Source organism: Carlito syrichta, unplaced genomic scaffold (assembly GCF_000164805.1).
Source record: "Carlito syrichta isolate Samal-C Ts95f unplaced genomic scaffold, Tarsius_syrichta-2.0.1 Scaffold84601, whole genome shotgun sequence".
Lineage (NCBI taxonomy): Eukaryota > Metazoa > Chordata > Mammalia > Primates > Tarsiidae > Carlito > Carlito syrichta.
The window spans coordinates 53,462-81,244 of NW_007028697.1; the positions used below are offsets into that span (position 1 = coordinate 53,462).

The window sequence follows — 27,783 nt, forward strand, 5'->3', positions numbered from 1 at the left end:
TCTCTTAGGAAGTACCTAGGAGTGGCTTTGCTGGGTTGTCGGGTAAATGATGGTTTCGAGAGAAACGGCTCACCTTTTCCCAGCGTGGCCGTGCCGTTCTGCATCCATTAGCAGTGCGTGAGCATTCCAGTCACACCACATCCCACACACTTGGGTCTGCCATCTTGGTGCTGGCTCTCCTGGGGGGGATGTCAGGTGCTGTCCCCACGTGGCATTAATTTGCATTTCCTGATGACTAATGACGCTGAGCACCTTTTCACGAGCTCTTTGACTGCTCGTGTGTTCCTTTGAGGTATCTGTTCGAGCTTTTGCCCTTTTAACAATTGGCTTATTTGTCTTTTTATTATTGATTGATAGCACCCCATATATATTTTTTTGAGTCAGGGTCTCACTGTCATCCAGGCTAGAGTACAGTGGCATGATCACAGTCACTGCAGCCTTGACCTCCTGGGTTCAGACGATACTCCCGCCTCAGCCTTCTGAGTAGCTGGGACTGCAGGTGTGTGCCACCATAACCACAACTGGCTAATTTTTTGATTGTTTTTGGTGTGGAGACAAGATCTCGCTATGCTGCCCAGGCTGGTCTTGAACTCCTGGGCTCAGTTAGCCTCCCAAAGTGCTGGGATTACAGGCATGAGCCACCGTGTCCCACCTGATAGCCCACGGTTTGAGTTAAGTCACATGTTGAGATCCCAACATGTGGAGTGGTATAAACACATTAGACATCCACTTTTCTCTTACATGATGCCCTAGGTGGTTTGCAGTTGAAGGGCTGGGAGGGTGCCAGGCTGAAGGAGGCATCCTGTGGTCAACATGTGGCTTTCACGACTGCCCTAGGGTCACCCTGCAACCACGGAGGGATTTAGAGGAGGGAGAGATGGATGAGCATGGGGGAGGGCTGGAGGCGGGTCACTCCCACGTCTATGCCACTAGTCTGACCACGAGGGAGCTAGGCAGCATGGCCTCCCTGGCCCAGAAGCCAACCCTGCCATGTGATCTGAGATGTGCTTTCCGCCCTTGATAAAAGCCTGTCTGGCCCTTTTCTTAGGATGTAGGCAATGAGCAAACAGAATCACTTTGTTAAGACGATGTCCTTTTGACTCCCTGACATCAGAAGGTTCTTTCTGCTGGAACACAGTGCCGGTCCGGTGACGGATGGTGTTTTTCAGTACACCCCTGGCCTGGCTGAGGTGCTCATGGAAGCAGCAGCTCTGGGTCAGCCATCCTGGCCATACCGGTTGGTTTTGTCTTCTCTGGGACTACAGGAGCTTCACAGTTTGGAACTCCCAGAGGAGGTGCTGTGTCGTCCTCCTTGAAGACCTGGGTGTGGTGTGCCCAGCTGGGTGTGTCCCCGTTGGGACCTGCGCTGCTCGATGTGAGAGCCGTTTATCAGGGTCTCTCATGTTGCTGACAAGGGCGTTGGGAGCTGCGTGCACACAGATATGCTCGTGGGTGTGACTGGGCCTGCTTGAACCTCCTCACCTTTCTCAGCGTGCAGGGTGGAGGGAGGTGCTCCTGCAGGTGTTTCTTCCCAGTGACTTTGAGGGGCGCGTGTGTGGGCATGTGAGTGGGCACCTTGCGGCTTGCTCCTGGGACGCTGTGGCCGTGCCTCTGGGTCCTGAGGTCTGAGGAGCAGCCGCTGGTCCTTTAGAGGTGGGACTTGAGCATTTTGGGCCCCGGCTATTTCTGGAGTGCCTTGAGATCTGGGAGTCGGGGTCCTGCCATTCCGTTCCCATCTGAGTAATGCATGTGCCACAGCCTCCGCAGGGCCTGTGTTTTTCATGTAGCCCTGATGGAGGATGCACCATATGACACTGCCAGCGTTCGGGCGGGCGGAGGGTGACCGGGCAACAGAGTCTGCGGGGGTGCTGTGTCCCCTCGGGGCTCCTGAGGTGTGGGCCGAGCTTGGCGTGGCTGTGGAGACCATGGGAGGTGGGATGGGAGTCTTGGCTGTCACTGCTGTCTCGTAGGCAGGGTCCAGACCACGCCGTAATGTTCTTTAGGGAGCGAAGAGAGGCAGATTGCAAAATGTAAAGTGAGCAAATATTTACTTTTTTTCTTAAATTTTTTTTTTTACGACTATCATTGCTGCAGCTTGTAATGCAAAGAGTAAAGGCAGGTCATGTTTGTGTGTCATTGTTCCTCATTTTTGGGGGTTTTTTTGAGTTGGAGCCTCATTCCTTTGCCCAGGCTGGAGGGCAGTGGCACACTCACGACCACCCCAGCGTTGACCGCTGGGGGCTCCAGCGATCCTTCCACCTCAGCCTTCCAAGTAGCCGGAACAACAGGTGCACACTACCACATCCAGCTAATTTTTGATTTATTGTAGAGACGAGGTCTTGCCAAGTTGCCCAGGCTGGTCTCAAACCCGCGGGCTCAGGCAATCCTCTCATTTTGTCTTCCCAAAGTTCTGGGATGATGGCTTGAGCCACCAAGCCCAGCCTGACCTTCATTTTTAAAGCCTGTCTTTCCAAACACCTCCTCCTCTCCCTGGTTGGTTGAGGGGTTGAAGGGTGAGGTCAGGCCCCAGTGCTGCCAGACGTACGACAGTTTCAAGACAGAGAAGGACTGTTGTCAATAGCTATTACTCTGTGTGTTTCAAAGATTTCATTTTTAACTGGATTATTCCAAATGTTTGCTAATGACTGAAAGCCACTAGCAGCCTTTCGACCATTTCTGGCTGGAAATACGGAAGCAGCGAAGTGAGTGACTTGAACCGACTCAGAAGAGCCGACTCTCGTGGGAACGGTGCGGCCCAGCTGGGAACACGTGTCTCCCTGGGCCTGGCATTTGTTCCCTGCCTTGTGAAAGGCGACTTCCATTTTCTGGAATCGGGACTGCCCACCAGTCCTCTTCCCTGGGCTTCTGGGGTCGGTTCAGTTGCCCACCCCGTGCACTTAGACGTCAGGACAGGGAGTCCTGCTGGGTGAGCTGTGTGCCTTGCTCTGCTGTGTTCTGTGTGCAGTGGCGGCGCCTGCTTGTTGTCCGGGTTGAACGTGTGACCTGCAGGCTGATGCTGTGCGCGGCGCTGTTGATGCCGCCTCTGTCTCCTCTCTCCTTGCTGCACCCTGTCCCACATGTCTTCTGCTAGACAGTTCTCCTTAAATCTGCATTTAAATGCAGCTTTCCACCAGGAGAGTTTCAAGCCCATCCCAAAGTCATGAGGCTGGTGGGACGGGCCTGCACCACTGGTCCCTCGGCCTCATGTGACCCCAGGTCATCTCACCCGCCTGGAACTCACCTAGGTTCTGGCAGCCGGTGTGGACGTCATATTGTTTCTCATACCTGGAATGTGAGCCGGTGTTCAGGCAGCAAGTGGCATCTCCCTGGTCATCCCTGAAGAAGGAGGGAACACGGTGGGCCTGACTGCTGTCCTCTGGGGGACCTGCCTGCAAGGGAGCCCTGCCGTGTCTGGAGGTGGGACTTGGGAGGACTCCCGCCCAATTGGCCTCCCCCTCATGGGCCCTTGTCTTTGCTCTCTGCTGCCTTTGCTGTGTCCTTTTGCAGTCGGAGTTTCTAGCCACGAGGAAGGCTGGATGCTGAGGCCTGAATCCAGAGCGGCTGGACTTGGTCCTGACCGGGCCTGCCCCCTCTGTCTCTCCCAGCACCTGTCCAGAAGACTGGATCTGAGCGAGGATCCCATGTGGCATTTGCTGATATCCCTCAGGTCTCTCCGCCATCCTTGTGCAGGCTGACCACGGCATATCGTGTCTGCTGACTCTGTGCAGTCAGGCTGAGAGACAGGCAGGACTTCCCTACTGTAGCTTCCCCGTATCGGGTGTGGGGTAATAACTCTCCTGACCTGAGGGCTGTGGTGAGGATCCGTGTGTGTGCACGGTGCACGCGGGTGGGCCACCACATATCGACCCCCATCACATGGGACGTGCACACTGCCAGCCAGGGGCTTCTGGAGGCAGGAGAGCGTCGTGGGTGAGGTTCGGGCCTCCAGCCATTGCCGGGCCCCAGTTCTGATCCACTCACTTCCAGCTGTGTGCCTCAAGCAAATGGTGCAGCCTCTGCCTCACTTTCCTCTTCTGCAAGGGTATTCAGAGAGGTGTTGAGTGATTAGACTTAGTCGCCTCGTGAGTGCTTAGAGCGATGCCTCGCATACGCTGTTGGGGTTGAAGCTTGGAGGTTTCGATGGGCCTGACGAGAGAGGGTCCCCATCCCCACAAACACAGCGAGAGGCAGAGTCACGGGCCGGTGGAGGGGTGTTGCCGTGACCGCTGGGGGGGGGGGGGGCATGGGACGCTGTGGCTAGGAGGTTGGGCCGAGGGGCCACTGGTGGGAGCTGGGGGACTGAGGCTTGAAGGTTGGACCGGGTGTCCCTGGTGGGGGCACTGTGGCTAGGAGGGTGGGCCGGGGCCACCGGGACTGCACCTGAGCGAGTGTAGTGCCTGCACTGGGCATCCCTGGGGATGACCAGATGCCCCTTCTGGCCGAAACACGAACATGCAGGTGACCCACCCCAACCCAGCATACGCAGCTCTTTTTCCCGTTGTGTTTCATTACTGTTCTCCCACGGACTGAGGGGTGAGGGTCAGGGCAGCCGTGGCTTCCCGCGGTATCTCCTGGTGGGCGCCGTGTCTCTGCAGACATGGCCCATCAGGCAGGCGCTTGCTGGGAGCGTGAGGTGTGTCTGTGCTGACCACTAGGACGGGAGGCTGTGTGACTCCTGTGGGCCTGGCAGCTGGGAACGGCTGCAGCGTCGTTCCGTTTAGAGACAGGAGCGGGAACTCTCGGGTGGAAGCCTGTGTTGGTTTCGCCAGCGGAAACAAGTTCGCTCCCTCTAGGGAAGTTTCTTCATTACTCTTTACTTTGCTAAGTGGAATTTTACTCAAGTTTCCGTTTTTGGTCCCGGTGCCAGCTGCCAGCAGAGCCTGTTTCTGCAACAGGTTTCTTTTCTTTCTTTCCTTTTGGAGTCCGAGTCTCTGTTGCCCCGGCTGGAGGGCAGGGCACACTCACAGCCACCCCGGCATCTACTTGCTGGACTCAGGTGATCCTCCCGCCTCAGCCTTCCAAGTAGCTGGAACCACAGGCGTGCTCCACCATGCCCAGCTAATTTTTCGATTTACTGTAGAGACTAGGTCTTGCCAAGTTTCCCAGGCTGGTCTTGAACCCCTGAGCTCAGGCAATCCTTTCCCTTCCGCCTCCCAAAGTGCTGGGATGACAGTGTGAGCCACCGAGCCTGGCTTGCAGCAGATTTCACGGTGAGTTTGCCTGCGGTGTGCGATCCGCCTATGAAGTTATAAACGGAAACCTTGCTCTCTTATTTTTGGAGAGAGGCGGGCAGCTGCCTGAGCACTTCCTCCTCAGATGGAGGCTCTTGGCACCCTGTGTGGGCCCGGTGCCACCTTGAGGAACCCCACTCGCTGCTGAGTGGTGGCCGTGTTGAGGGCCGGGATGGGGAAGGAGCTCGCTGTCAGGAGGAGTTCACTGGGATCAGCAGGCTGTGGCCAGGCCTCGTTCCATGGGGCACGAGGGCCTCCTGGAGGGCCGCCTGGGGTGTCGTGGGCAGGACAGAGGAGATGAGGAGAGGTGGAGGTGTCGGAAGAGGCCATGGAGCCGCGGGGCTGCAGATGGTTCTCGGCTGATGAACTGCGTCTGGAGCGCTCCCATGGCCATCTGCCACGTGGAGCCTCTGACCTGGAAAGGCCCGCTTGGAAGTGACCCTGCACGGCGTTGAAGGACAGCAGGGGCCACGTGCCACATGGGCAAGGTCGGTGTGGACACCGTGATGCCTGTGACGCCGTGTGGGGTCCGAGCGTGGCGTGCCTGCTAGGTGGTCCTAGATGTTGGCTGTCGGCGCGTTCCTCATTGCCATCTTGGCCCACACGCTACCCCCAGCCCCCCTCCAGTGCGTGCTGGGCTCAGGTCCTTCTTGCGCCTGGTGGTGGCTGGGGTCTTTTCCTCTCTGGCCTTTGCCCTCGGCCTCCCTCCGTGCTGCTGATGTGGAAGCTTCTGCCGGGGGTTGCGGGTGAGTCGCGTGCCTGAACTGTGCAAAGGGGCTGTGAACCAGGACAGTGGGTCTGGAGTGCACTCAGGGGAGGGTCTATATGCTCCGACTGTGGCCTGAAGCCAGTCCCCTTCTCAAGAGTGCGGACGGTGGAGGCTGGAGGGGTCATGGAGACACGGTTCCCACACTCCCGCCTTGAGGCCCTGTGTCCATGTCCCCGACAGGCCACGCCTGCTCGTGCTTGTCACCCCTTCTCTGTGTGGCCTCTGTGGCGGGCTGTGTTCCAGGCCATGGAGCTCCACCTGCAGGCAGGCAGGGACACGGGACAGGCTCGCTCCTCCCTGCTTTGGCTCTGGCCCTGCGCTGTGCAGACGTGGGGTGCCCTCTCCCCACCGAGCCGGCCTGAGCTCCTTGGCCCCTCTGGCCTCTCACTTGTGGGTCGGCCCTGACTTCGCAGAGGCTACGCCTGGCGCCTTGTTTATGTGGTGGAACAGCATTGAGGGGGGAAGGCGAGTTTGGCTCTTTTATTTGTTACTTTTGGGTCGTCCGAAAGCTCTGGGTCCTGGCTTCTCGGATCACCCAGGGAGCTTAAGACTACCGGCCTCCGCCAGAGGGCTTAGGCCAAATCTCCTGGCAGCCCGGGCGTCAGGATGCGGTGCAGGCCCCAGTGACTCACAGAAGACCCAGGGTAGCACCAGGCGCTGTGCCACTAAGGGGAGTCATGCTGTTTTGCTGTTTCTTCTCAGATTCATTTTCTACTTTAGATTAAACAGAACCACAGAGGCCATTTTCTGTGGTTGGGGACGCTGTGTGGTCCTGGGGCTGGAGGAAGTTGGGAGCTGCCCGGGGGCCATGTGGGTGTGGGGACGCACTGTCACTTGGGTGGGGGAAGTTCTAGGAGGCTCTGATGTCCCTGGAGCTGGAGATTGGGTGTTGTCAAACTCGATGACAGTGAGACGACCTGTCCTCAGATTTGAGATATGTTCGATGTCTTTAAAACACAAATACTATAATCCATCTTATCAGCAGTGGTTTATTTTCAGTGGCAGTAAAAGCCCCTGTTTGTTCATTAGGACGAGATGTTGCAAGACCAGCAGACGTCGTCAGAAGAGTGAGTGCATGTACTTGCGCACATCTAGCCAGCACTCTGCAGGGCACCCGCCCCCCGAGTGATGCGCCCACGTCCTGGCTGGATGTTCACTGTGTTGCGGGGCCGTTGGGCTGTCTGTCTGGGGACTTCTGTGCTGAGCGGGTGGTCAGGCCACAGCCCCTCTCCCCGGGTGAGGTCCTCGTGGGTCGGTGTCGCATTTGTCGGGGGTTCTGAGACCTGCCTGTGGTCTTGGAATCCTTTAAAATCATGGACATTTGATTAAAATCATGGGCATTTGAAGTTTGGCAGGTGGTGAGAGTCACAGAACAAGGCACCTGGGACTCCATGAGTGGCACGTTGCAGTTGTGCTGACCCCGCATTCCTTCTTTCTGTGTTCATATAGGAACCTGACGTCCTGACCACTGGGGCTGGTAACCCCATAGGGGACAAGCTGAATGTCATCACGGCGGGGCCCCGCGGGCCGCTCCTGGTTCAGGATGTGGTTTTCACAGACGAGATGGCTCACTTTGACCGGGAGAGGATCCCCGAGAGAGTTGTGCACGCGAAAGGCGCGGGTGAGAGCGGCATGTTTGTTGCAAAGGGCCGGTTGTGGTACCCGGGCCAGGGTGGGGGGCCTTCGACTGAAGCGCCTGTGCCGCTTCCTGGGAGAGAGGAAGCAAGCCCATCCATGGGAAGGAGTGACTGCAGGATGGCCGTGCTCTCAGACAGAGCACTGTGTGGAAAGCAGGTTGTTTACAACTGTGATCTTCATTTCTTCTACCATGTGTTCATCAAAGGAATCAAAATTCCACAGCTCCTCACTGACGTGGTCGGCAGCTCTGGACATTGTGACTTTAAGCAGAACAGTCTTTCCGTAGGCTAATGGAAATAAACAAGCCCGAGGTTCCCGTGGCATACTTCTGGTTAGGGAAACATCACTGAGTGTCAAAAAAACCAAACTGCCTCTAACATTAGACATTGAAATACATGTAAACATCACGTGCATTTAAGAAAAGTGATTAGCTGGGCTTGGTGGCTCAGCCTGTAATCCCAGCACTTTGGGAGGCTGAGGCAAGTAGATTGCCTGAGCCTGCGGGTTTGAGACCTGCCCCGGCAACTTGGTGAGATCTCATGTCTACAATAAACCAAAAATTAGCCAGGCATGGTTGTGCGCGCCTGTAGTTGCAGCTACCTGGAGGGCTGAGGCGGAAGGATTGCTGGAGTCCAGCAGGTCGAGGCTGCGGTGGCCGGGAGCCACTGTACTCCAGTCTGGGCAACAGAGTGAGACTCCAACTCAAAAAAAAAAAGGAAAAGTGAATAAACACAAGTAAGCTCAGTATTTACTCAGCTATTCCAGTTCAGGGTTGCCGGTGGCCAGAGCCTGTCCCAGCGGCTCAGGGAGCAAAGCAGGAACCAGCCGAGCCAAGACGCCATCCTCCACAGGGCCACCCACGCACACCCACGCTCACTCCAAAAGCGACTGTGTAGAAATGCCCATGTCCCCAGTGTGCCCCTCGTGGGACATGGGAAAACCCCAGATACGGGAGGCCATGCCAGCTCTGCACATGGCCCTGACCGGGAAATGATTTTCTCTGTCATCAATGTCACCACGAGATGACGCTGAACGAAATGATGCCGTTTGGGGACCCCATACATGCTTTTCTCCTGCATTGCTGAGACTTGGCGTGGGGAGACAGGGCCTCCTCCTGCCTACTCATGGCACTGCAGCTGCCTCTCTTCCCACTGGGGTCCCCCCCAGTCACAGCTGGGCCTGTCCCTGCCCTATCTCTCCCAGCTCTGCCAGCACTGCAAGGCCCTAGCAGGACCTGTGTCCTTGGGTCGACCTTGATCTTGACCTCCAACTGGCGCTTGGCCTGCCGTTGGCAGAGACCACAGAGCCTTGGGTGCTACCTTGTTATTCCGAGCTTGGGCGTGTCCCCTCCCCTGTCATATAGAATCTCTCAGAAGGCTGGGGCTGAAGTGTCAGTTTCTCTTGTCACCAACGCTGGGGGAGGGCCTGGCGGTGGCAGGAATCGTCCCACAGTCAGGATCTTGGGGCTTTCTCATTAGGGGCCTTCGGCTACTTTGAGGTCACGCACGACATCACCCAGTTCTGCAAGGCCAAGGTGTTCGAGCACGTGGGGAAGAGGACACCCATCGCCGTCCGCTTCTCCACCGTTGGTGAGTTGGCCGTGGCGTGACTTTGCAGCCCAGCACAGGCTGTGTGGCGTCTAGGGCGTCAGGAAAAGAGTAGGAGGCAAGCCCCTGTCCCAGTCACAGCAAGGCTGTGAGTCGAAAAACTATTAGGGACGGGGGTGGGAAGAGCTGGAGCCCGAGAGGGGTGCAGGCAGAGGCTGCCCTGCGGCTTGGTGGCATCGGGACAGCGCTGCCCACATGCTGCCTCTTGGGGCACAGGGTGGGGCCTTCACTGGGTGGCCACAGCAGCCGCGGCCTCTGCTGGGCGTGGGTCCCATGCGGACATACTCGGCCGTGTGGCGTGTGCTCTCTGAGCATGGGCCTGTCTTGCAGAGTGGGGTTACTTCCATTTCAGGGAGCTTAAGGCATTTTCCTTGAGCGGCAGGGCTGCGAGTGTAGCCCTGTCATGTGCATCTCAGCCCCGCAGCACTGCGCTGTTTCCATTCCGCACCAGTCTTTCGCCTTTGAAATGCTGCGGGGAGCAAAAATAAGTGGGGTTTGAGAAAGCACCTGTGTCCTCCCTCCCTCAGTGTCTTCGTGCCACCTCGTCTCTGTCAGCTCCTTACCCTCTTGGCTCCCACCGTAATCCTCATGCTGCTCACGTCCCTTGTATTAGCTGACACCCCAGCTGCCCGTTGAGCAGAGTTGCCCTGCTGTGTCAGGCAGGTGCTCTACCAGGGTCTCGACACATGCCCTGTGTGATCCCAGTTAGTCCTTTTGTTTGGTTTATGGACCGATTAGCTGCCGGGTGATGGGAGTGACAGATCCAGCAGGGACCGGGAAGGATGGACCCCAGTGTCCCTGTGGAACACCCAGGGCTGGCTCACACTTCCTTTGTCTTCGCGTGTGATAGCCGGAGAGTCGGGCTCGGCCGACACGGTCCGCGACCCTCGCGGGTTTGCCGTGAAGTTTTACACGGAAGACGGCAACTGGGATCTCGTTGGAAACAACACCCCCATCTTCTTCATCAGGGACGCCATTCTGGTAGGTGGAGGCGCCAGGCCCTGCCGTTTCTGTGGTCCTCTCGGATTTTGGGCAGGTTGTGAGGGGAGACCTGGGGAGGCCGAGGGAGAAGAACGATGCTTGCTCTCTGCTGTTTTTTATTTTACCTTTTTTTTGTTTGAGTTGGAGTCTCGTTCTGTCACCCAGACTGGAGTGCAGTGGCACGCTTCTGGCCCCCGCAGCCTCGACCTGCTGGGCTCCAGCGATCCTCCTGCCTCAGTCTTCCAAGTAGCCAGAACTCCAGTCGCACACTACCACGCCCAGCTAGTTTTTTATTTAATTTTATTTGTTACCACGCCCAGCTAGTTTTTTATTTATTTATTGGCGAGGTCTCGTCAAGTTGTTTGGGTGGGCCGCGAACCTGTGGGCTCAGGCAATCTGCTTGCCTCAGCCTCCCAAAGTGCTGGGATTACAGATGGAGCCACCAAGCCTGGCTGTATTTTATCTTTTTGAGTCGGAGTCTCGCTCTGTCCCCCAGGCTGGTCTGCTGTGGCACAATCATGGCCTTCCGCAGGGCTTTCAAGGGCTCAGGCAGTCCTCCCTCCTCAGCCTCTCAAGTAGCTGGCAACACGCGTGAGCCACCACACCTGGGCTAAATGTTTGACTTTTTGTAAAGACGAGGTCTCGCTATGTTGCCCAGGCTGGTCTTGAACCCCTAGCCTCAAGCGATCCTCCTGCCTTGGCCTCCTAAACTGCTGGGGCTTGGATCACCTTTTAAACATGTTTTTATGTGTTTAATAAGATCAAGTAACAGCAATTGCCACGGTCTGAGACCTGGCATTTCAGGATTCATTGGCTTACTGGAATCCTGTAAGTCCAGCTTCTTCTCTAGTTGAAGGCTAGAGAGGAGGGTCGTAGTGTTTCTGGGCAGCAGGAGGGTGTGTGTGGGTGGGGGTGGGGGTTCCTTAAAGGATGGGGCAGCTTTGGGTGTGTTTGAAATACTTGAGGGGGTCCCAGGTGCAGGCTGTGTGTGTGGCGCCCATTCCGCCTGGTGGTCTGGCTATTTGAAGTCCTAGAGCCGGGCTCGGCGCTGCACCCCACACGGCTAGCCGTGCCTCGTTTCACGAGGGTCCCACAGTCCCCAGACTCAGTTCTGCATTTTCTCCCTTTTCCACGTAGTTTCCATCCTTCATCCACAGCCAGAAACGAAATCCCCAGACGCACCTGAAGGACCCGGACATGGTCTGGGATTTCTGGAGCCTCCGCCCCGAGTCACTGCACCAGGTGGGCACTTGCTGCTGTTTTGCAGTGTCAGCTGGGACAGGGCGTCAGTGATGCCCTCTGGGGTCTCTCCAGCCAGGGCGTTTTCAGGAGTTGCTCTCAGGCTTGCTTTGTTGGAGGCTTCCTCAGGTTTCTTGATCATGAAGAGCTTGTAAATGACAGGATTTGTTAATCGCCCCCTTTGTAGGCCTTGAGGAATGATGACATAGGACTAGAAACATTGTCAGTTAACACTTAGACTCCAGGGTGAGGTCAAGCCTCAAGTGGAGGCCAAGCACTACGTCTGGGAACAAGGGGAAAGTGGGACCAGACAGAACAGTTCTCAGCTGGGCCTGTGTCTCAGGCCAGGCTCTTTTCAGCCTTCTGCGGCTTTCTCTCGTAGGGCTCCGGGTCCAGCTGTTCATGAATGACATATCGCTCCACTTTAAAGTTCTTTCTGCTCTTTTCTTCCCATGGAGTGATACTGGAAACCCTGCACTAGGAAGCCTGGCCGGTCCATTCCACATTGTGCAGGGGTTCTTGGAAATGCCTGGAATGCCGGGGACGTTTTGATTTCAACCCAGCATTCCAGGCGCTGTGTTTCTGTTCCTCAGGTTTCCTTCCTGTTCAGTGACCGGGGGATCCCTGATGGCCACCGGCACATGAATGGGTACGGGTCGCACACCTTCAAGCTGGTCAACGCCCGCGGGGAGGCCATCTACTGCAAGTTCCATTATAAGGTGTGTGAGGAGGCTACGGCCTCTCCGGTCTTCCTCTGGCCCCGAGGATGGGAAGGGTTGACCGAGGTGACTGCACGTGCCTGAGGGGATCAGTGCCTGCTGCAAGCTGGAAGACCAACGTGGGTCTCTGGTCTTGCCTTCACCTGTGCTGGCAGGGCGACTTGTGGCTGCTGGTCACAGTGTCAGCTTCCTTCTCCCTGGGTCCCACAGGCTCCTTGGGGTTGACTCTGAGAGCAGCCTCTCTCCCTGGCATCGGGTGTCTGCAGCTTTGAGTGTGGAAGGAGGCTTCCACCTGAGTCAGCCCAGTTTCCCTGAGGGCTGCCTGGTGTTCGGAGCCGAGCCAAGAACAGTGAGGGCTGACACTGTGGCTTCTGGGCCCAAGCCGTGCCCTGGGCAGGCAGCTTGGGGTGCAGAAGGGCCTCAGCGGGTTGAAGCGGGTCTCCCTGTCCTCCCCACACCCAACACTTCCAAACGTTTCTCCTGACCTAAGCCACCCATCCGCATTTACTGAGGTCGTATTATGAACAAGGCAGATAAGTGAAATCAGATACAAATACCAGAAAACAAAACTATACTTTTCTCCCACTTGCATTTTTGTCAGATTAAGTCCATGACCTCTGGGGAAGCTTTAGAGAGCCAAGGACCTTGAACTGCTGGAGTGTTCAGGGCCCCTTTGGTGAGACCTGGCACTTATGCCAGTGTGCGGTGTGACCAGTGAGTCCAGTGTCTCACGGGCCTGAGAGCTGGTTAGAGACAGGCCGGAGCCTCGTCCCCGGTGCTGATGCTGGCGTTGAGCGCAGTGGCCCGTCGCGGGTCCCAGGCTCTCTTGGGTCCTGGGGTCCCACTTGGCACCTCTGGGAGCCGCTGTCCTCTGCCCCATCTAGTCCTTCTGTGAGCAGCTGGTGTAGGTGCTACAGGCAGGAAACTGCCGCCTCTCCTGCCAGGGACACCTTGTCTCTGGAATCCGGCAAGATGCAGTCTCACAGACTGTTGTCCCTCAGCCGGTCATTGCCGGAGGGGCGGCTGGTGTTGACAGAGCAAGCTCAGTGGCTCTGGGTCGGCAGGCCGGGTGGGTCGCATGGAGCTGGGCCTGCTGAGTCGCCCCTCGCTCTCCAGGTGACTGTGGCCTGGTATATCTTAGGAGTTCTGTGGACTCTTTGCTGCAAGGCTCGGTTGACACCACTGGCCGTCCACGACTCTGGAAGGATCGGCTGGCTCACAGGCTGCTGGGAGAGGCCCCTGAGGGGCTGAGGTCTGCGGCGTCTCAGAACCAGGAGGGCGTCATAGTGTTCCCAGGCAATTCCCTGTAGTCAGCTAGCTCTCTGGGTGGCCCGCAGGTGGTGGCCTTCCTTGTTTAACCCTGAAGGTCGTGTTCCTTCTCCAGTGGTTCACTCCTTGTTCACACCTCACCACCAAACAGGAGAATGGGGCTTCTGTAGTGGACGCCAGCCAGCCTTCCTTCCCCCTGTTGGGAAGCCTTCCCTGGCACCCGGCTCGCAGGGGGCTTTAGAAGTAGCCGTGGGCACGTCCGCTGAGGTGTAGTGTAGTGGGAGGAGGCCGTGGTGGTGATGTCGTGTGAGGTTCCCATGGCCCATGGGGGAAGTCAGAGGCAAGTGCTGCCTGGCTGTGGTCAGAGCTGCTTCCCAGCAGCTGCACAGCGGTTCTTTCCAGTGCTGGAGCTGCGGTTCTGTGATTTCTTAAAAATAAAAGGCCGGGACAGGTGTGCGAGATGCTCGTGGAGCCATGGCTCAGGGGTGAGAGCTACAGAAGTGGGAGCTTAAAGCGTGACCTTAGGAACAGAGGAAGGTCCTTTAATTTCATTAATCTTTAGCTCATTTTAAAAACACATCTTGGTTTTTTCTGATTTGGAGAGTCATGTGGGTGCAAAGAATTCCGATAGAACACGCAGCCTGAAGTTTGAAGTGTGCAGGTGGAACTCCCCGTGCGTGTGACAGACTCGGAATCGGGGGGACATGGCGATCAGTCCCTCAGAATCCTGAGCTGAAGGGTGGGAGCACTGCGGGCAAGAAGGCCCCACCGTGGTCGCGGCCCTCCCGGGGTGAATGAAGCTTTGCTGCTAGCCGCTGAGGTCACGCGCATCCACCTCTCATCCTCCAGACCGACCAGGGCATCAAGAACCTCTCGGTGGAGGATGCCGCGAGGCTCGCCCAGGAGGACCCTGACTATGGCCTGCGGGACCTCTTCAATGCCATCGCCACGGGCAACTACCCATCCTGGACATTCTACATCCAGGTCATGACTTTCAGCCAGGCGGAGACCTTTCCATTTAATCCATTTGATGTCACCAAGGTGAGTCCGGGACAGCTGTGTGTTCCTCAAGTCTCTCCTCAGCTGACATTTAAGAAGTTCCAGGCAAGTGTTTGTCATGACAGAGACATCACCCAGAGCCCCGGGGCACCACTCTCGGCCCCTGGCCCTGGCCTGTGCTGGAGCTCCCTCGCACCGCCTGGCGCGCTTGGAGGTCCCTGGGTGGACTCCTGTGTCTCGCGTGCTGTGCTTGGCTGGGGTCAGGCTCAGAGACGCTGAGACACTTCTACCTGCGGACAGCGTCGCTGTTCACCATTCACGACTGTGAGAGATTTAGCCAGTGCGCGTCTGAAGTTCGTGTTGTGGCTTCTGGGTTAAAATATTGGTACTTACATGACATAGTTGTGTTTGGGAGCTGCTGGTTTTTCGTTTTTGTTTTTTTAGATTAGAAATTACAGTTTACTTAGAAAGTAAATTAGAGAGTGACAAAGAGGAGATTCACCTCCCCGAGGTAGGGGAGAGGGCCAAAGTGAGGAAGCATGGCCTAACCGTAGCTCAGAGAGCACACGGCCACACCACAGCTTAGTGAGGCAGTGGCCTGGAAGCTGCTGTTTTTGTGGGCAGTGCTGATTTCCGTCAGTTGGTTGTCTGGTGACTGTGAACTTGACCTCGTTTCAGGTTTGGCCCCACAAGGACTTCCCGCTCATCCCAGTGGGGAAGCTGGTCCTGAACCGGAATCCAGTCAATTACTTTGCCGAGGTGGAGCAGATGGCCTTTGACCCCAGCAACATGCCGCCTGGCATCGAGCCCAGCCCCGACAAGATGCTTCAGGTGAGCCTGTGGGCTTGGTTTCAGGGCCGGCTTGCATGATCCTTCTGTGAGGAGCTGACTGGAGCCTTCCTGAAACCTTCCTCTGGGTGTTTTCTTCCTTGTAGGACTCTCTGGGGTGACACATCCGGACGGGTGCACCTTGTGTGAGCCCGTACCCATGGGTTGGTTCCACAGCAAAGGCCCCATGGCTTCTTGGTCCGTGGAAGCCATGCCAGAAGGGCTCGGGTGCTATGGAATGAAGCAGCCTCACGGTCCCCTCGGTCCAGCCGGCGGGAGGCATGCAGTGCCTGTGCTTGGGGCCTGGGTTGCACCTGCTTCCTGGCAGTGTTGGCTTTCCCAAGGGTCCTGGAGGCAGTCCATGTGTTCAAGCAGTTCTCCAGAGCACCTTTCAAGGGTGCAAAGAGTGAATTGGCCAGGAAATAATTGGCTTCATAATTATCATGCCAGGCAATCTCTTGTGTCTTTGGACCATGATCATGAAACAAAGTTTAGAGATGATGCCTGAGATGAGACCTGGTGACTGAAGGTTGCTGCTTCTGTAAGAACCTGGGTCCAGTCTGGGTTTCAGACTCCTTGGAGGACAAGCTCAGATTCCTGTGGTTTTTAAAGAACTTTTTTTCTCTGACTGGGACTAGCCGAGGCTTTTATGGACAGAGTTTTCCCTAGGTTTTAGTTCAGTTTAACTAATATAAATTGAGTGCCCATCTATTGTGTGTGATTGAGTGTCCTGGGGCTAAAAAGATATAAAGCCACAAGGTAACCACAGCACGAGGCACAGTGCCACGGCAAACCAGAAGGTGGGATGATGGCCGTGAACCCTGCGCCGGGCCACAGACAAGTGTTTTTGTGGCACAAGCATGTGTCTAAAGGGAAATTGACATCATTTCTATAGAGTATTGATTTCCGTTCTGGCCAATCCCTCCACTTGAAGTTCCGTGTGCTCTTCCTAGTTTTTAGACGGGTTTTGGAGTGTAGAGAAAGCGTTGGCAAGTCTCGTCCAGCTACAGCTCCTGCTGGCTTCCCCGTGACTTGGGAGCCTTTGGTAGGGGTCACACACTGCCAGGTTTTAGGAGTCGTGTGGGGGAGGGCTGTGGGCCCCGTCAGCCATGTGGTGACCTGTGAGGAGCCACGAGGCTTGGCGTGTACTGAGGCGTGTAACCCGAGGGGCCCAGGAAAGTACATGCGGTGTTGTGGGAGGGGCAACCGGACGTGGAGCCAGGGGAAGCTCTGGGTTGTTCTGGGGTGCTTCTGAGTGCCGTGGCCAGGATGGCGGCAGGACCTCAAGGGCCATCTCCCAGCCTCCTTTCACGCGGTCACATGAACACACATGACCTTCAACCTTGCTTGAAGTGTGACCGGGCCATAGTGAGATGATGGAGTACCACAGCAGTTCTCAGCAGTTCCCGGTTGTGACGGCCTTTCCTTTCCACACGTGCAACCGTCCTACAGGGCGGGAGGGGTTGGGCTCGCAGTTGGAGGGGGGAGGGCCCGGGTTCAGGTGGGTCAGGACGTGGTTCCCAGTGCCCACTCCCCAGCCTCTGCTCCAACCAGGAGTGACACCGAGGGTCATGTGATGGGGCTGTGACCACGACTGCCCAGGGTCTCCTATCCTTTGACGGAGTAACAAGAACAACTTTCTGAGCCAAAGGAGGCAGCCAGCTTCCAGGCTATAGCGGGGTGTTAGTCATGACTGCACAACCAGCCATCTAAATATGGCCTTAGAGGGGGAAGGCTTGCTTGAGACCGGGAGGTTGAGACCCACCTGGACAGCATAGCAAGACACCGTCTCTACATAAAGAAATTTGCCAGGCATGGTGACTTGTACCTATATTCCTACCTACTCAAGAGGCGGAAGCAGGAGGATCACTTGAGCCCAGGAGTTTGAGGCTACAGTGAGCTATGATCACACCACTGCACTCTAGCCTGGGCAATATAGCAAGACACCGCCTCTAAAAAACAAACAAACAAGCGGGGCTTGGTGGCTCAGCTTGTAATCCCGTGCCTTTGGGAGGCTGAGGTGAGTGGATTGCCTGAGCCCGCGGGTTTGAGACCCACCTGGGCAACTTGGTGAGACCTCATCTCTACAATAAATCAAAAATTAGCCGGGCGTGGTAGTGCACACCTGTAATTCCAGCTACTTGGAAGGCTGAGGCAGAAGGATCACCGGAGCCCAGCAGGTTGAGGCTGCAGTGGCCAGGAGCGGCCACTGCACTCCAATCTGGGTGACAGAGTGAGACTCCAACTCAAAAAAACCAACCAACCAACCAAACAAACAAACAGCAACAAAGAAAAGTAAAATAAAAATAAAAAATTAAGTAAATAAACATGGTTTTAGGCTATTTGAAATGATTATGAGAGGTAGAGTTATTCAGCCAAAAGCAAATTATTCACAGAACAGTGGGACTGGCTAAACAAGTGGGTATGAATTATTGGATGCAAATAATCACGTGTCGCTCTGTTTAAGTTGAATTTTATTTTGCCTCATAGAATTAGGGATAGATACAGACTCTTTTTCTTTGAGATAGGATCTCACTGTTACCCAGGCTGGAATGCAATGGTACGATCATAGCTCACTGCAGCCTCAAACTCCTGGGCTCAAGTGATCCTCCCGCCTCATCCTCCCAAGTAGCTGGGACTACAGGTGCATACCACCATGCCTGGCTAATTTTTTACTTTTTGTGGAGATGGGGTCTCACTGTGCTGTCCAGGCTTGTCTTGAACCCCTGACCTCAAGCAGTCCTCCCTCCTGGGTCCCCTAAAGGGCTTGGATTACAGGTGTGAGCCACTGTACCCAGCCTGAATACTCTTTAAGGCTTTTAAGGCCAGTGATAAATTCAATGAAAAGAATTGCTCATAGGGTAGCGTTTTGAATAATGAGAAAACCTAAATACTTGGATATGAATGCAGAATTCAGCATAAGGCTTTTCGTTTCAGCACGACTGAGACAACTTCCATCCCTTCTATCCCACCTGGTTATGTGACGCTTTGATCTTGGGCTCACTGCCCGGCACCATGGGGCCATCATCTGAAGTTTGCTTCATGTGAAGCACTTTGTGTCTAGACCGTCTCAGAGCTCAGGGCTTGGAGGTGCCGTTGGGGTTCCCTGCAGCTGCTTTGTGGGAATCGTGTTTTGTGGGGAGCAGAAGATCGACTTCTCCCTGGAGGGGTAGGGCAGCCAATCCAGGACTCTGGCTAGTGAATGTCTGGTGCACTGGCGGTCCAGTGTAAAACTTCCTTGGCACGGAAAGTGACACTGAGAGACACGATGCTGGCCTGCCATCTGGAAAGCAGGGGGTGTGGTCTAAGACAAGTGGAGGCCGTGTGAGTGCTGAGGCGTGGAATGAGGCTCAGGGTTAGGGAGGGCTCCTGCAGGGCTGGGCTGGAACGGGGTGGGCTGGCCTGTGGGGCCCTCTGGCCGCAGAACAAGCCTGTTCCCGCTGGGTGTTTCATGCCCCATCAATGTTGTTGCATTTGTCGCTGCAGGGCCGCCTTTTTGCCTATCCTGACACTCACCGCCACCGCCTGGGACCCAACTATCTTCAGATTCCCGTGAACTGCCCCTTCCAAGCACGAGTGGCCAACTACCAGCGTGACGGTCCCATGTGCATGCAGAACAACCAGGGTAGGCTGCACGTGCAAGGGTTGGGGCACGGCATGTGGGCGATGGGACACAGGCTGGGGCGTCGGGCTGCCTGAGACTGCTGCGCTGTGGGGCCCTGGAACCCCTGCTCTGAGGCCCCGGTGCTGCCGACGTCTGCGCATCTTCTGCCCAGCAGTGAGGGCCTGAGCGCCTGAGGACTCTCCGTGCAGTCATCTCTTTTCTCTGTTTTATCGAGAGTCCCACCTGAGATGTGACTCGCTGTCCCCAGGCAGTGAGATGCGGGGAGGGTCTCTCACTCTGACTGGAGTAGACAGTAGCCGGTTTAGGAGTGAGCTGGATTTTTCTTTTCTAATTTTTAAAAAATATTTTGTAGTGTCGGGATTTTGCTATGTTGCCCAGGTGGTCTTAAACCCCTGGGCTCAAGCGATCCTCCTGTCTTGGCCTCCCAAAGTGCAGGATTACAGGTGTGAGCGACCCCACCCAGCCCAGGAGTGAGGTTTTAAAGAGCCTTTACAAAATGGGTGTTTCCCCAGCTGGCTCCCCAAGCCTCAGACCCTTGGGAGTCAGAAGCTGAGGCGTGTCTCGGTCTCTCTGCAGTTCTTTGAGACCGGGAGGAGCAGGTCTCATTACAGGTGGGAGGGTGGGGAGGGCGAGGAGTCAGCACATGGTGGGGGGGCCCTCTGTCTTTCCTGGGGGCACAGGCGAAGTCATGTGAGTCGACTGTGAGGTGGGATTCTGCTGCCCCTGGGTTGCTGGAGCTCATTCATCTAATTGGTGATTTTTTCTTTTAATTAATTTGTTGGTGCCATGTACCAACACCTGTTCTAATGATGTTTTCTTTTCTATCTTTCTTCCTTTTTCTTTTTTTTTTTTTGAGTCAGAATCTCACTCTGTTGCCCAGGCTGCAGGGCAGTGGCACAATCACAGCTCACTGCAACCTTGACTTCCTGGGATCAGATGACCCTTCTCCCTCAACCTCCTGAGTAGCTGGGACTACAGGCACATGCCACCATGCCCGGCTGATTTTTTAATTTTTTGTAGAGACGAGGTCTTGCTATGTTGCCCTGGCTGGTCTCGAACTCCGGTACTCAGGTGATCCTCCTGCCTCAGCCTCCTGAAGTGCTGGGATGGCAGGCGTGAGCCGCTGTGCTTGGCTTCTCATGGCCCTTTCTGATAAGTCAAGCAGGATGCTTTCTCCTTTCAACATTCTGCAGCTGAGCAAAGACCTCGGCTACTTGAGCCTCCAGTTTGGGACACGTGTGTCTTAGCAACAGGCTGCTCACACAGGCCCCCTCCGACAGCCTTCTGCTGGTTTCTGTTTCCAGCCATGGCTGTCTGTATTCAAGGTGTATTTTTGGTGACAGCACAGCACACGTGCCCTAAGGGAAGCTGGAAAACGCAGGGAGAGAAGGGAGAAGAAAAGCTCACTCTAGTTTCAACACCAGAACCCACAGCAGTGCCATGTTGCTGAATTTCCTGCCCTTCCTTCCTGTGAGTGTGGTTCCTGCACGGAATCGGTCCTGTGTGTGTGGTTTCGTGCTTCTCTTGCGACCCCCACGGCCTGTCCACATGTTCGATACATCTGTGTGATTCCCGGTTTCGCTGGCTTAGCTGGCCGTGGTGTTTCTGGTCTCTGCGGTCCACAGGCACGAGGCCTGTCACTGCTCAGAGTAGCCGGTGCATCCTGCTGTGTCTTCTGCAGGTTTGCTCTTCTCTGTCTCTTCCATTCACACCCTTCACCCTTTCCCTTGTGGCGGCATCACAGCGGGGAGGTTTATGTGCAATTGCGACGTTGCTCGTCAGCCATTGCCTCGTGTCACCGCTGTGGCAATGCACTCAAGGTGGCCAGGCCTCCCTCTGCCTCCCTCTGATGGTGGAGCCTGCGGGCTGTGGTGGGGAGGCTCCGTGAAAGCTTGGTGGTCCGCATCGGGGCCTCAAGGCAGCTGGCACTTTGGGTCAAGGTCGTGCTTCTTCGGAATAGAAGGCTCACGTTATGCAAGGAGTCACCTTTCGAAGAGCGTTTCTTCTGCAGAAAACACAGCAGCGGCTGCTTGTGGGTATTTTGCATTTCGTGTAGATGTGTCTGGCTGGGCTGGTCGTTGGGCCACGCTGGCATCCTCCCGTCCTCACGCGCAGTGCCCTGGTCCGCGTGAGGCCTGGCAGCTGCTGATTGTTGCTGTGACCCGCCCGGACAGGGAGCTGGGCCACACCAAGGCAGACTGGCTGCTCACAGCCTGCCTGCATGGGCTGTGTGCCTTGGAAAACTCGGGCTTTTGCCTGGAGCCACAGCAGGGAAGGTGAAGATGCCGACGAGAAAAATGGCCTCATCATGAGTGTCCCAAGTCATGGAAGGCATTTGTGCTTGCCGCAGTCTCTTCTGGCAAGTCCAGATGAGTGACTGTTGACGGGCTGCAGTGTCAGACTGGAAACCGCCCCTCTCTGTTTCCCCGTGGGGGCTGTGAACATGAGGCTGCAGCCATGTCGAGTCAGCAGAGCCTGCGAGGGAGTGGCCCCCCTGTCCACAAGCCTTGGCGGGACCATGACGTGGCGTTCTGGAAGGAAGCGCAGTGCCAGCTGGCGGGGAGCCTGGACACCCAGAACATGAGCCTGCGCAGGTGGCTTGTGCGTGGCCTGCCGCAGTCGCCCGTGTGGCCGTAGCTGTGCTCGTGTCTCCCCCACGGAGCCTGGCTGGACTCCAGGCAGCTCCCATGGGTCTTGCGGTCGGTGGCAGAGTTGAGCCCGCACCCCAGTGAGACCTTGGTGTTGGGATGTGTCCTCGGGCCTCACGTCACTCCCGGGGCGTTTGTGCCTGGGCTGGTGAGCATCCAAAGACACGTTGACCAGGCAAAGTGGCGGGGTGGACTTTTAGGGCCTCCTCTGGCGCACAGAGTGAGACCGCCCATGCTGGCATTCAGAGGATGGCAGAACCAGCCATCAGGGCTACCTGTCACTCAGGACTGAAGTCAAAAATAATATGTGTGTTATCAGCAGCATAGCAAGACCCATCTTACAAAAAATCTTGAAAAAGACTAGCCAGGTGTGGTGGTGTGTACCTGCAATCCCAGCTCCTTGGGAGGCTGAGTTGGGAGGACCACTTGAGGCTGGGAGGTTGAAGCTGCAGTGAGTGATGATCGCTCCACTCTGCTATGGCCTGGGGACAACAGAGGGCCCTGTCTCTAGGATGATGGGAATGTGTGTTGCGTGTGTCTGTGCGCATCTGCCTGGTTGCTGCGTGCACTGTTCCCGTCGCTGGGACTCTGGACGTTCTTTGTTTCCCCCGTGACTCCGTGTTTCCTCCTGCAGGTGGTGCTCCCAACTACTACCCCAACAGTTTCAGCGCCCCAGAGCAGCAGCCCTCCGCCCAGGAGCACAGCATGCGGTGCTCCGCAGACGTGCGGCGCTTCAACAGTGCCAACGATGACAACGTCACCCAGGTGAGGGCGCCGTTTCCCTGCCTGCCTGGCACGTGGCCCCGGGGTCATGTGCCTTGGGTGGGGTCCAGGGGCTCCTCAGGACTCGTGGAGAGTGTTGAGCTCCCCTGCCCTCTGGCCCAAGGTGGCATTGGAGACTCGTCTGGGCCCTGCCACCCTTGACGAGGGACCCAGGGAGGGGATGGCTGAGCTCTGGGAGGCCCAGGGAGAACGGCAGCACCACATCCAGGCAGCCATGACATCCGGGCAGGACGGCCGCTCCAGGCTGGGGAGGGAGATCCAGCCAGCCAGAGTCGGTCGCAGGGAGGTGTCTCCCCCAGGCCTTGGGGGTCACAGGAAGAGCACCTCCACCCCAGGGTTTGGGGGTCGCAAGAGAGGTGTCTCCCTGCAGGCTCCTGGCTGTGCTCCTGCTCTGAGGACTGTGGCAACGGTCACCACGTCCTGTCTCGGGCTGTGTGACATCCTGGGTGGCTCAGCTGTGGCCATGGCCTGACACACCCTCATGCCTCGCCACGTGTTCCTTCCACTTCCCACCTCCTGTATGGATTCTGGGGAGGGCATGGGCTCAGCCGGGCTGCCTCCCCCCAGGCTGCCCGCTGGCCTCCGCTCTGCCTTCGGTTCCCGCCCAGCCCGGCGGCTGCCCTGAGGCCCTCAGTGCTTGGAGAAAGCCCTGGGACTTCGCAGCTTCCTCCCTACTGTGTCCAGGGAGCTCATGCCACACACATGAGCCACAGGCTAAAGACATGGTTGGTGCTGAACTTTGTGGGAGCGAGCGTGGAGCCCCGTGGTCATTTCTCCACTGTGAAAGTGGGTTCCAAGTCAAATACACTTCAACACATGAAGTAACTCACTGTCAGACAGCTTTGTTGGCAGCGGATTTACGCAGACATACGCATGTGTATTCAAACATGATTTTATTGTTGTGTAGAATCCATACTTAGATGGACTTAAAGCAACTCCTCCAGCCTTTCATATAAATAATGGCAAAATGTCTCTGGAGATGCTGATGACGCCAAGTATGTCCCAGGTCCCTCCCTGCCTGTCAAGGTGTTTGCCTGGGTGAGGTCAGCACAGGTATTAAAGCAGCTCATGGCTGGGCATGGTGGTTCAGCCTGTCATCCCAGCACTTTGGGAGATTGAGGTGAGAGGGCTGCCTGAGCCTGTGGGTGCGAGACCAGGCTGGGCAACTTGGTGAGACCTCCACTCTGTAATTAAAAAATAATTAACTGGGTGTGGTGGCGCACACTTGTAATTCCAGCTACTTGGAAGGCTGAGGCGGAAGGATCGCCTAAGTCCAGCAGATCGAGGCTGCGGTGGCCGTGATCGTTCATGCCCCTGTACTCCATCCTGGGTGATGGAGTGAGACTCTAACTAAAAAAAAAGGCAGCTCATATGACCCCCACAAACATTAAGTAGATAATGAAGCTGTTGCTTATACGCCACAGTTTACTATATGATCATTCTTATTTTTTGAGAGGTTTTCTTGTCACTGTACGAGGGGGACCCAAAAAAACTCGGAATGATCTCTTGGAGGACGGATTTGTTCCCCAGGTCAAATGGTCAACCAAAACTTTTACCTGGAAGTTTTGAGAAACTGTGTCATGATTTGCGGAAGAAACATCCTGAGTTGTGGCAAACAGGGGACTGGTACTTCCAGCTGACAATGCACTGGCCCATACTGCGCTGAGTGTTCAGCAGTTTTTGACCCAAAATGTCTTGACCCCCATACGCTACCCTCCCTATTCACTTGATCTTGCCCTGAGCAATATTTTTTTTTTGTTTTGCGCATGTGGAAGAGGTGAACAGGAAATGGTAGAAACACTAAAGAGCATCAAAACTGACAAGTTTAAAAACTGTCTTGAGCAGTGGAAAAAGTATCTCTATAGGTGCATTGCATCAAACGGAGAGGACTCTGAAGGTGACTGAGGTTCAAATGTGTAAGAATAAATACACAGTTTTTTATAATGCCATTTTTGGGGGTTTCCCTCATGTAGGATTCACATTTCTAAGGAGGCCCAGTCCTGTTGCTGCAGATTCATGGCATAATTCTGAAATGCTAAGGCTTGCACAGAACATACATAAGAAGTCCTCGAGTTTTCTCCTGTGAACGATTTACCTGGACTTCCACTTCTGTCTGTGGCAGGCTAGCTTGTGTCAGGCCTATCTTTGTGTGGAAAGCAGGAAAAATAAAAAAGCGTTTGCTGGAAGGCTTTGTGAGGGGGCGGGGGGGTTACAGAGCACCATGGATCTAAGGAATCAAGGCCAAAGTTAGAAAAGCCCAGGAAAGACTAGAAGTGCAGAGCAGTGAACTGTCTGCGGACTTTCCTCACAAGGCGTTTATCAGTTTGTAAGTGTGGGTCAAGATTCTGGCAGAGTTTACAGCAGTCTTATGGGTCTGCAGAGACCCAACGTCGGGCCCAGGGTCTGGTCACCACCCCAGGCTCTTAGCTGGAATCCCTGAATGGGCCAGCTCGGGGATAAAGGACAGCCTGGGATAAACGTGCCCCCCAAAAGTGGAAACACAGCTTTGTATCGGCTCAGGCTCAGACTGGGCCAAGGTGATCTCTCTCTATCCTAACTGACTGCCAAAATAGAACCTGAGATTATCTCTAGACGGGTTCATATGCACATATCCAGCATTCAGTAATATATTCTCAAGCACACCTAACACCTTAAGACCTTATGACTGACAATCAGGTGGGGGTAAAAAACCTTCAAAACACTGACAGTAGGAGCACATATCCTGGAGGTCATGGAACTGTCAGATGCAGGTTTTAAAATAACTACTATTAATAGGTTCAAGAAAACAGATGGCAGCATGGCAGATTTATTAAGAGAGCTTTATTCTATAAAAAAAATCGAATGAATATACTTAACTAGGAGATGCAACAATTGAAATTAAGAATTTAGTAGATGGGTTTTAAAAACAGTTAACCTGGCTGAAGAGAGGATTAGTAAATTGGAAAATGGAGTAGGAGATACTATCAAGACTAGCTCGTGGAGAGAGAAAGAAATAACTCTTTTTGAGGCATCATTCAGAGTTTGGAAAGGAAGTCCCAGACTGGGAGAATGTATTTGTAATTAATCTAACAAGCAACTCATTTACACAGTATATAAGGAACTCTTCCTACAGAGGAATAGGAAAAAGATAGACAGCTAAATAGAAAAAGGGGCAACAGACTTGAATAGGCACTTCATGAAAGATGATATCCAAGTGGCTAGAAAAGGTGGTTTACCTCATTAGTCATCAGGTATGTACGAGGGGGGACCTGAAAACCTCCCAGAATGATCTTTTGGAGGGTGGGCCACTGTAGTATACTTGGAATTTGTTCCTCTGTATCAAACGGTCGACCAAAGTTTTTACCTGGAAGTTTTGAGAAAGCTGCATCATGATTTGTGGAAGAAACATCCTGAGTTGTGGCAAACAGGGGACTGGCTCTTTCATCGTGACAATACACCTGCCCACACTGTGCTGAGCGTTCAGCAGTTTTTGACCCAAAATGACATACCCCCCGCCCCACCCTCCCTATTCACCTGATCTTGCCCGGATGAAAAAGTCCTCAAAGGGAAACATTTTGCCACTGATGTGGAAGAGTTGAAACAGAAAACAGCAGAAGTGCTAAAAGGCTTCAAAATGGACACATTCAGTAACTTTTGAGCAGTAGAAAAAACTGTATCACATTAAACAGAGAGTACTTTGAAGATGGCTGAACTTTAAAAATGCAAACATAAGTAACACAATTGTTAATAAATAAATAACTTTTGGGGGGGATTCCCCCCTCGTACTAAATAAAGCCAAAGGTAAACACCACTACACATGCACCAGGGTGGTTAGAGTTAAAAGGACTGACCTCACCAAATTGTGAGAATAAGAATCTCTCTCCTGTGAGGAGTTAGCCCGGCTGTTCTGGAAAGTTGTGCGGAGTGTTTGTGAAGGCTGAACACAGGCTTGCCTTCTGGCCTGCGAGTCCACTTCCAAGTTGATGCTCGGTGAGAATGTGTGTGTGAGTCTGCTGCTACCACCCAAATGTTTGCAGCAGACAAATGGACAATAAGTGAATCACCACCGTGGGCAGCCCGGGCATTGTCGAACTGCTGCGGTGAGCACCCAGACGTGCCCTACCGCACGATTTTGAGCAAAACACATGGACTGCGTGACTTCATTTCTGTCCGAAACACTTATGGTGTCAGGAGAACAAAATTGCCCCTGGGAGGAAGGGAGCACGTGACTGGCCCCGAGAGGGTTTCCGAGGTGTGTGGAGTCTCACCCTGAGCCGGTGGGCTGCACAGCTGTGGCCACACCGAGGACTCAGGCCTTTCCTATAGGCAGTGCATGTGGTTACAGAGCTTTTGTGGGAAGAGCGTTGTCTTACTTTGTCGTGATTAGTCCTGGCGTCCTTTTTCCTTTAAGAGGAGTTGGGTTTTTCCCCGAGAGGCCTGCGGTTAATGTGGAGCTCGAGGGGCTCAGAGCCCTCATGTGGCTAGTCCAGGGTTTGGGGGGCCAGCCCCCAAAAAGATTTTTAGGGGGTCCCTTGGAAGGTGTGATGGTGTCGGCGTTTCTGTAAGGATAGATATTAAAAGAAAGAAAGAAGGAGGGATAGATATAAAGAGGAAGAAAGAAAGTGGACATCTGTTCAACGGATTGACCAGAAGCCGTTTATTGGGGGTTTACAGCTTGTATTTATCCCAAAGTTTACACAGACAGCCTTACAAGTCTTCCATGTGAACACAAGCCAGGTGCAGGAGGGGCGGCCCCCCCACCCACCAGATGTTTCCTCAGGCATGAGGAAGAACAATCTCAATTAAATCACAAAACCTTTACATGAACATAGAACCAGGTGGATGAGGGGCATCCCCCACCCACCAGTTGTTTCCCCAAGCATGAGGTATGAGGATCCCAAAACTATCTCACTGTTCCTCATGCTTGGTTAATATTTCTCAAAAGCAGTACAATTCTAATAATATTCTAACAATCAATAACTTTAAAAACCTATGCATATGCAACACCTAATAACCAACCTAAATCCCAATTCCTCTCTATTTTACACTAATTCTACCTACACTATAGAAACTCTTAATTATAGCCCAAACCAATTCCTGAGGAATGTGGCCCAGTCTAAAACTCATGCTGGGCCTTTAGAAACATGACCCAGTCCAAAGCTTGTGCTGGGCCGTTTCTAGTAGCTGTAGATATTTATCTGTATTATTAAGGTTGAAACAGCACTTTGTATGTATATACTAGTTCTACAAATATACCATTAAGTCTTTAAAGAAGCTTGTACTGTATTAAAGACTTCCAAATGTGACCTGAGTTTGAATTATGTTAAGTTTAAAGCCAAAACCGCAGTCTGTGAGAAACGGGAACAATGGATCCCTAGAGTCGGTCATACCTGTCATATTTTCAGAACTTTATGCTTAGATAATCAAAATCCCTGCCAGTGGGTAATGCTAAACAACAATGAAAGAAG

The 27,783-nt window shown here is 54.5% G+C and overlaps 1 protein-coding gene across 2 annotated transcripts in view; it reads left to right on the forward strand.

The window, feature by feature from the left end:
- The first annotated feature begins 7,486 nt into the window (after positions 1 to 7,486).
- CAT (catalase) overlaps positions 7,487 to 27,783 on the forward strand; it is a 27,144-nt gene continuing 6,847 nt past the window's right edge. The window contains exons 1-9 of one of the 2 annotated variants that reach the window (XM_008056344.1): positions 7,487 to 7,621; positions 9,117 to 9,227; positions 10,096 to 10,226; positions 11,364 to 11,468; positions 12,059 to 12,184; positions 14,303 to 14,494; positions 15,131 to 15,283; positions 18,767 to 18,905; positions 22,188 to 22,318. In XM_008056344.1, coding sequence (XP_008054535.1) covers positions 7,564 to 7,621; positions 9,117 to 9,227; positions 10,096 to 10,226; positions 11,364 to 11,468; positions 12,059 to 12,184; positions 14,303 to 14,494; positions 15,131 to 15,283; positions 18,767 to 18,905; positions 22,188 to 22,318 — 1,146 coding nt within the window. In that variant the 5' untranslated portion in view covers positions 7,487 to 7,563. The remainder of the gene's footprint in view (positions 7,622 to 9,116; positions 9,228 to 10,095; positions 10,227 to 11,363; positions 11,469 to 12,058; positions 12,185 to 14,302; positions 14,495 to 15,130; positions 15,284 to 18,766; positions 18,906 to 22,187; positions 22,319 to 27,783) is intronic. The other variant, XM_021711488.1, reaches the window with a different exon arrangement.